General features: G+C 39.2%; 1 protein-coding gene across 2 annotated transcripts; it reads right to left on the reverse strand.

Annotated features, from left to right (window-relative positions):
• Positions 1–4,736: 4,736 nt before the first annotated feature.
• Positions 4,737–7,292, reverse strand: htr7a (5-hydroxytryptamine (serotonin) receptor 7a). Of its 2 annotated transcripts, XM_058749757.1 has the most exons (3): positions 7,107–7,169; positions 6,685–7,073; positions 4,737–5,851 (listed from the first exon to the last, which is right to left on the reverse strand). In XM_058749757.1, the coding sequence occupies exons 1-3, from the start codon at positions 7,167–7,169 to the stop codon at positions 5,026–5,028; spliced, it is 1,278 nt and encodes a 425-aa protein (XP_058605740.1). In that variant the 3' UTR covers positions 4,737–5,025. The 2 variants fall into 2 exon arrangements, with proteins under 2 accessions (XP_058605740.1, XP_058605739.1); XM_058749756.1 differs by having other exon boundaries at positions 6,685–7,292.
• Between the last annotated feature and the right edge of the window lie 1,973 nt (positions 7,293–9,265).

Genomic DNA, 9,265 nt, shown 5'->3' on the forward strand with positions numbered 1-9,265 from the left:
TCTCTAGCCTCCTCCTGTTTCTGTTTGTTCTGCCCCCTCTCCTCCACCTTGATATCCCCCCCACACACACACTGCTATTTTCTGTCAATAATCTCTTCCACATACCAAATATATAGTAAGATGATACTATAATGGGACTTACATTCTGTGTGCTTCTTATTGGTCAGGCAGGCAACAACATCACTATTGCTCATAGTTGGGGTTACAGGTTTGAAGTAAATAAAATATTAAAATGTTGGTGGTAACTCTGCGTTTGTGCTGTGTATATGAATGATACCTCAATATGTCCAAGAAAACAGACTTATGACTTTCACCTGAAAAAAAAACAAAGAGCACTTGAGCCATATCTTGGGAAAAGAATAGCGATTTGGAGATATTTACAACTTTGAAAAGTCTGTTTTCACACGGTATTTTATTGTATTGTTTATAGTTTTATTGTTGACTTTAAAGACTGAATTCTCCTCAGTTTTCACCCTTGTCTTCAGTCTGTGTTCCTCTAATCATTCCTTAAATCAAGATAGATTTACTTGAGAACCAAAATTACATAAGGTAATAAGTCTTGTGTTCTGCAAAATTGATCAAAATGAAATGAGTTCATGATTAACACAAAACCAAATATCTGCCAGTGGACTGAGAAAAATATTACTTAATTCAAAGGGCAAACAAGGATGTGTGGATGTACATTTTCAGATATTTGACAATCTGCAGTGATTTAAAACGTTTGAGTGAATTAATACTTTTTAAAACCTTAAATTCTGGGCTAACATTTTCTAGAAAACAGGACAATGGACAGTCATCTTAACAACAGGAAAATATGCCAGTTTATTGCATGTTTACATAGAAAAAAATGTAAAAGGCTGTGTAGTGGGAAAACAAACAATCATAAAATTAATAGAGCTTGTATCATTTAATACTTATATACTTTGTGCAGTCTAAGACACTTTATGTGCTATTTCGTTTCAGCATTAATAATCAGCGTTTATAAGGGGAAAATGAAAATGAAAAGTTACAGGAATTATTGTTCCCATTCATTTTTCCTAAAGAAACCTCTAAAGCGAACTAAATCAACCAGCTGACGTGAATACAATATATGTAGACTGACTCACATTACATCATTTGCATTTTTATTTTTTTATTCCAGTTAATCATGATTATGTGAAAAATATGTGAAACAATGTGAACTGATAGAAACTTTGTTAATGATCTTGATTATAACTTTGCTTCAAGTATTCTGTGTAGTAATTTAACAAATTGAGCATGAAACTAAAATGGAGTAACACTTCAGAAATTGTCAATTTTAGTTAATGTACAATACTGCCCTTCAGTTCTTGTTCCAGAGGAACATAACTTGAGGGAAGCCAGATGTACAGACAGTCACTCAAGTATTACTACTTAAACATAATTGCATTAACCATTACCTGCACTGACAATCGAGCCAGTCCTTAGGTTATCACATAATCAGTGCAGCGAGGAAGCCCTGCAGTTAGACACAGCCGACGCAACCTCAGTGGCAGACAGAAGCGGTGAGACAGAACTGAGTGAATCTGAGTGTAAACGACATCCTCAAAGGGCATTGATGAGTAACAGGTAACATTTTGGACAAGCAACAACGTGTCCTTTTGATAAACAGCCCAATCAGAACGCTGCTTTAAAGATGTCATTATTTTTGTTTTCTGAATGCCACTTATTGTTAAATAATGTTGTATATAATGCAAATTCTGTAATCATGATTAACGTCTGTGATTACTGTTGTAGTGAAATAAGCCAGCTTGAATATTTAATACTTTTTTAAAGCAGAGTCAAACACAAGTATGAACTAATCAGTCTAAGTGCACAGAATGCTCACAGATGAAGCCTCTTGTTATTTTTCTCAGCTTCTCAGTGCTCTCATCTCACTTGCTTTCTCTCAGCAGGTAGTTTGAGCAATTTTTGTGACCAACACTTCTGAGCCACTTCATATGTAAATAGCAGGGAGACTGATGAAGAATGCAGATGTATCTATTTTTCTAGCGCAGAAATCACATAAAGAGCAGTTCGACAACCCACTGCAAGAGGAAAGCGAGAGGAAATTGTATTATTATGAGTATCATCCATTGGCAAAATGTGAGTGCTATGGACTCAAATGAGCTTCACAGAAAATATTAAAGGTATTTCAGTGGGATCATTTAGCTGAGCATTATGTGATTTTCAGTATTAATCTCCAGGTTCCAAATGTAATTAATTTATGCAAAAAAATATTAATTAGTGTTCATAAGAAGAAATGGACTCAGGTGAGTCAATAATCTGGAATAAATCTCATCACTGATGAGATGTCATGATGGATGGAGAGAACACCCGAATGTCGGTGGAAATAAAGATGGAGGAAAATTAGAGAAGTAATAAAAAGCTGCGAAGAAAGACACTGGTGATTACTGCCCACTCAAAATTCTCCTTCCTCGTTCTTACAGCTGAAAGGATTTTCTCAGTTGGGTGAAATGTGAGGGAATTATTCTGACCTGTAATTTTACAGTCCTCCACTCCATCAACCACTGCGGCATCAGCCTTTATATTTTACTTCTTAAGCTCAGTGGGGGAAAAAATTATTTCTGTGTGTCAGCAAGAGCTCATACAATACTCATGGACCCGAGTAGTTTTGTGTTAGTGTGAAATCAGGTCCATCAGCAGCAGCAGTGTAGCCTCTCTGTGAATGGATTTTGCACCAGCGGCACAGGTAGCTGTCACAGGTAGACACACTGGACCCTTAAAATAGAATTCCCAGCGGGTCCTCAAGGACTGGGCAACTAATTAGATTGGAGTCATAACAAGTGCTTTAGTGATTCTAAGTGAATGGGAACACCTCCCCCGCAGTTTGCTTCTTTTTCTTTCCCTTCTTTTTTTCTAACCCTTTCTAACCCCTGGTTATCCGATGTTCTTTGTGAGCATCGGACCAAACTCAGGGCAGCAGAGAGAAAATGGCACAAATCAAAAGATCCGTCAGACCTGACCTGATGAAGTATCTAAACTTCTCCTCTCCAGCCATCCTACAACATGCCCTCTAGACCCAATCTCCTCACACCTTCTCCAAGCAATCTCTCCTACACTTTTACCAGCACTCACACACATCATCAACACATCTCTCCTCACAGGCACCTTCCCCACTGCATTCAAGCAGGCTCGGGTAACCCCACTACTCAAAAAACCTACATTAAACACTTCTCTTATAGACAGCTACAGACCTGTTTCTCTCCTCCCATTCATAGCAAAAACCCTGGTATTATTGTTTCTTTCACAGAACAATAAACTGGATGCTAACCAGTCAGGTTTCAGGAGCGGCCATTCAACTGAGACGGCGCTACTGTCAGTCACGGAAGCCTTGTGGATTGCAAAAGCTGATTCCAAATCATCAGTTCTTATTCTGCTGGATCTATCAGCTGCTTTTGACATTGTCAATCATCAGATCCTCCTGTCCACCCTTTCATCACTGGGCGTCACAGGGATTCCACTTCGCTGGTTTGAATCCTATCTCACTGGTAGGTCGTTCAGGTTGGCCTGGGGAGGGGAGGTATCCAAAGCACATCAACTGGTCACTGGGGTTCCTCAGGGATCAGTTCTGGGACCCCTCCTTTTCTCCATATACACTACATCACTGGGTCCCATCATACAGGCACATGGCTTCTCCTATCATTGCTATGCTGATGACACACAGCTCTATCTCTCATTTCAACCAGTCGATCCAACGGTAGCTGTACAGATCTCAGGCCACCTGGCATGGATGAAAGAACATCACCTACAGCTCAATGTATTCAATATTCAAGGTGAAGCCATAGAAATGGCATCCTAATGGGAAAAATGTGCAATGAGTGAAGTAACTGAGCAGCACTTTTCTATAGATCTGGCAATGTTCTGAGGTTGATTCAAAGGTGTAAACACAAGAACTTCACAAAAATCTCAGTTCTTTGATCCTTTATTTCAAAATGCACAAGAAGTAACATAAAAACATCTACTACGGTAAAAAATACATCTATACATTTTGTTGCATCAGATTTTAATATTTACACAGGTAGACATAAGTACAAAAGTCATTACAAATTTGTTGCTATTTTTATGCACAACTAATTGTGAGGGACTCACAAAAGTGAACCTGATTACAACTGCATGAATTTTTCTGTGACATGTGCGTAAATAAATACTAGCGACATACAAGCTAATCACATAAGATCCAAGCAGAATCAAACTATAAATAGCTGCCTACAAAAAAAAAAGACCCGAGTCAATCTCATCAAAATCCCTTTAATTACTGATCTGTGATCAGATTACGTCCTGTTCCTTCTGGCTTAATCACAGCTGCAGAAAGAAGCTTAGCTGACATTAGATCTTTGCTTTAATGCGTTTTCCATCAATGCATAAAACAATCAGTGGTTTTATACAGAGTGAGCATGTGCAGAATGAAATGGTTTGCCTTTAGTTGTGTTTAGCAGAGAGGCGCAAGATTCCGACACAGATGAATCACACTTAGTGAAATAACAGGTGCTGACAATTGACAAACGAGTTTCTCACGGCTCAATAAACGTTTTTAACGCAAAAACTGAGCTGAGTGGTTTTCTGTTTTCAAGAATGAATAAATCTAAACCGATTTCTACCAACAGTTCTATTGATCTATATATCCAGAGTCCCTCGAGTGACAAGATATCATGATACCAGAGCAATATCGCACACGTCTTGTATATAAATTCATATATATTTCTTGCTTTGTTCTTTTAGATTATCTGTAATTGAAATAGAAGCTGAACTCATAATTCATCAGCTATATGTATTTTTCTCTCTTGTTCTACTAAAGGAAAGCCAGTGATTGTGTTCCTGTGTCAGCAAAGATGAGAAAATGCAATTGCATTGACCATAATGCACGCCTCTGTCTAATTTGACCACTGTTTTGGACTGTGTAGGTACTGTCCAAACATGACACAACCCTAAATGCCATCATGACCATTTAGGCTTGTGAGTTCCTGTGCAAATGTTGACCTCTGAACTTTGTTTGCACAGTTGGGGTCACCCAGAGACAACCACCTCCGGTCTTTCCACCAGTCGTAGGGCCTCATGCATGCCGGCGGCTGACAGTCTGCGGTTAATATTGCGGTAACGGCAGCTGAGCAGGCTTCGGTAGGTGGTACGCAAGTCACGGTTGAAGAAAGCGTAGATAAAGGGGTTGATGAGTGAGTTGGCGTAGCCCAGCCACAACAGCGTTCTCTCCACCCACAGCGGGATGCAGCTACACTCTGTCCCGCAGATGAAGGGCCGGGCCGTGGAGAGGAGAAAGAAGGGAAGCCAGCAGACGGTGAACGCTCCTACCACAATGCCGAGCGTGGCCGCCGCCTTCTGTTCCCGCTTGAATATGGAGATGCTCCTGCGGTCCGAGCTCCTCCTGCCCACTCCTCGCAGGAGTCGAGGCAGACGCGCACACTCTTCCACTTCCCTCTGCAGCTTGATCGCGACAGTTACGCAATCCACTTCCACATGTTCTTCTGCCCCATCAGCCCCTTCTGCCTCATCCTCCTCTTCCTCCTCCTGTCCTGCACGAGGGAAGCCGGTGATGGTGTGTTTGGCAGCACTGAGCTTGGCAGCACGGTAGATGCGGTAATACATGACCAGCATGACAGTCATGGGGATGTAAAACGCAACAGCTGTAGAGTAAATAGTGTAGCCAAAGTCCTGGCTGATCAGACACACACGGTCATCGTTCACGTTCTGTGCCCAGCCAAACAGTGGCGGCAAAGTGATTGACGCAGAAAGCAGCCATACAGAGAGCACCATTTTGGCCATACACCAGCCATTCTGCCTCACTGGGTAAGTTAGGGGTCTGGTGATGCCAAGGTACCTGTGATAGAGGGAAAATACATGGATAAGTAAGAAGACAGGACTTTATTTAAAGTCATTTTATCATGACAAAAATTGCTTCAGCTATATGTTATAATAAATATGGGATGAACTATTTTGTGCCATCAATTTTTAGCTATTTGTTTACTGGTCTGATCAAAACAGTCAAGACCCAAAGAATGAATTTCTCCAAATTTCATAATAAACAATTCATGCCACACAGAGTTTCAAAGCAGAAAAATAAAACTCTGAAGCATTTAATTTCAAAGAAACCTACTTGACAGCAACTGAATGTGTAATTAGTAACACTTTACAAGAAGGTTTAATAATTCGTTAACATCAGTTAGTGTTCTAGAAACTAACAACAGTTATAATTATTATATATGATTATATAATTAAAATTATTTGGGAATTAATATTCACTTAGATGAATAAACGTATATTTTAAAATAATATTTTATTTAAGTTAATCTTAAAAATCTAGGTGGATACTAATTTATGAATACGCTGTTGCTCATTCTAAACTCGTGTTTGTTTATAATAATTACAAAACAAAATATTTCATTCTAAATTATTTGCATTATAAATGTTGTATCATTTAAATTGTAATTGTGAGTTGAATTTAATGTTAAAAATATTAGTTTTATGTAGAAAGTGATATTAACATAAAATTATAAATACTATAAAAAGTACTGTTGATTGTTAGCTCATGATATCTAATAGATTCACTAATGATAACAATGTTATTGTAAAGTGTTGCCAAATCATTTTTCATGATCATTGATCATGATTATGGTGATCAATAATTATCAGTCCACCCTTAAGAAAACTCACCGGTCGATGCTAATAACGCAGAGGGTCATGATGGACGCGGTGCAGCACATCACATCCATGGCTATAAACACGTTACAGAAGAACTTGCCAAAAATCCAGCGGCCACCGATCAGGTCCGTGATGCTGACGAACGGCATCACCGCGAGCGCAACGGAGAGGTCCGCGAGCGCGAGGGACACGATGAGATAGTTGGAGGGCTGCCGTAGCTTTTTCACGAAACACACAGAGATGACCACAAGCAAGTTCCCGCAGATGGTGATGAGCGTGAGCATGGTCAGCACTCCACCGATCAGCACCTTCTCGACCTCTCCGTAGCTGAGGATCTGCTCCGCGCAGCGCGTGCCGTTCGCCACCTCCATCATCTCCAGAAGGATCGGGGAGCTGGAAGGCTTCATTTCCAAGGATCCGGAGCCCGCAGCCACTGCCACCTCTCCAGACTCGTGCGCAATTTTGAATAGGCGAGGGATAAGGACCTCGGAGATCATCATGCCGTTAGAGGTTTCCACGCTTGCACCTGTCTCTAGCGCGCGCTCCTCGCCCATCAAGGACTTCATAGTTTCTCCGTGGCTTTGCGCGACAGTTGATCTGTTGGTATCACCCAGCACCATGCTGTGCTCCTTTTATCCATGAACTTTTCAGAGCGCCGATGATGGCACGAGATCACAGCTGCGCGCGCAATGAGTGATGCGCATCCGATTAGCGTCCAGACCTGACTCGCGGCTAATTTCTCTATTTTTAGAGACCATTGGTTTGTCATTTTAGCACACCACGTTCTGACAAACATTGAGTGAGAGGGAGGTTTATCATTTTGTTTTTAAGCATTAACCAAAGCTTTAGCAAACAGATGTCAGTCTCACAATACCAAATTTATAATAGTTATGAATGGATATTGAATTGAATTGGTTGAGTAACAAAATATATTTCAACGTTTTGTGTCTCTGATTTTACCATTTTGTCTTCTGCAAATTAAAATAATTCCTGAATCTACTATTTCAAGAAAAAAATAGTGCTGGTGTTACAATCTGCACTGCTACGGGTGGGTTTTAACACTAGTAGGCTATTTAATATATTGTGTCATTTGTGACATTTAATATTTTGTGTGTGAATATTGTGGTAATCAAAAAATTATTATGCTATCCTTTATCCCCATCCAGTATCATTTACTTTTTAAAATAATAGCCAAACCACCAGGACACTTTAATTGAAAACAGCACATAAAATTTAAACAAATAGGCCTATAGAAATGCATAAAACATAGCTCAAATATTTCATAATATTTCATGGGCCAATAGAGGTTGTCTGGAGAGTCATGCTACAAATCCCTAGAAATCCCTCTTTGTATTCAAACCACTTCTGTTTCCAGTACAATAAAAAAAGAAAATGATTCCACATAAACCAGACGGAATAACAGAACTCTTCTTGTTTTGTAAAGTACAATCCTGAAATTTCATCCAGTAACAAGCTACACTGTCGCCTCCTAGTGACAAAATATAAAAACAGAGCAAATGCGCTATTACACAAGTGTGCACTGAATGCGCTCAGCATAGCACACATATGAACTACACCTGCGGCCAGGACCGTAGCTGGGGTTCGCGGGGCCCCAGTGCAGGTTGTACCAGTGGGCCCTGTTTGAAATTGTTTAATTTGTATGTTTGTTCTATTTATTTATTTGTGCTATTTACACAATGCTTAAGTTTTTAACAACCTGCGCAGCTCTGGTGAATTCCATGCCCAGGAGGATTAAGGCAGTGCTAGATAACAATGGTGCCCCTACAAAATATTGACACTTTGGACACAGTTTTGACATGTTCACTTAAGGTGTACTCATTTTTGTTGCCAGTTATTTGGATAATAATGGCTATATGTTGAGTTATATTTAGAGGACAGTAAATTTATACTTCTATAGAAGCTGCACATTGACTACTCTAAAATATATCTAAGTTTCATTTGTGTAGTATTGTCCCTTGAGAAGATGTACTAAAATTCTTGCTGAAATGTGAGGCGTGTACTCACTTTTGTGAGATACTGTATATATATATACATGACTGATGAGAATTCAGCGCTGCATCACAGAAATAATTTATATTTCAAAATATATTAAAATAGGAAACCAATATTAGAAACTGCAATAATATTTTACAAAATTACAGGGTTTTTTTTTTATCAGATAGATACAGCCTTGATGAGCATAAGAAACTTCTTTAAAAAACATTAAAAATCTTACTGATCCCAAACATTTGAACTGCAGTATATTGCAGTATATTATATAGTCTCAGAAAAAAAAAAGTACAAAACTTGTCACTGGAGAAGTATCTTTTCAAAAGGTACACTTTAGAACCTTAGTACTAATATGTGCACTTTAGCCTACTAATATTACCTTTAAGGTAGCATATGGACCCTTTAGGTACAAAGGTACTACCCCAGTGGCAGCTTTTGTACCTTTATTTCTGAGACTATATATATATATATAAACAATTATTTTATAAAATCGTAATTGACAACCCACGTGTTGGCCCTGTAGTACGGAAACACATAAGTTACAAAACTAGTTGGTTGTGTAAGTGTCCTCCTTCCTCCTATA

This window comes from Onychostoma macrolepis, chromosome 17 (assembly GCF_012432095.1).
Source record: "Onychostoma macrolepis isolate SWU-2019 chromosome 17, ASM1243209v1, whole genome shotgun sequence".
In the NCBI taxonomy this organism is placed as follows: Eukaryota; Metazoa; Chordata; class Actinopteri; order Cypriniformes; family Cyprinidae; genus Onychostoma; species Onychostoma macrolepis.

Excerpts from the sequence above, each read along its gene's own strand:
- htr7a (XM_058749756.1), bottom strand. The coding sequence starts at position 7,292 with ATGGTGCTGGGTGATACCAACAGATCAACTGTCGCGCAAAGCCACGGA. Across the intron at positions 5,852-6,684 it reads TGCGTTATTAGCATCGACCG|GTACCTTGGCATCACCAGAC; the intron begins GTGAGTTTTCTT and ends CCTCTATCACAG.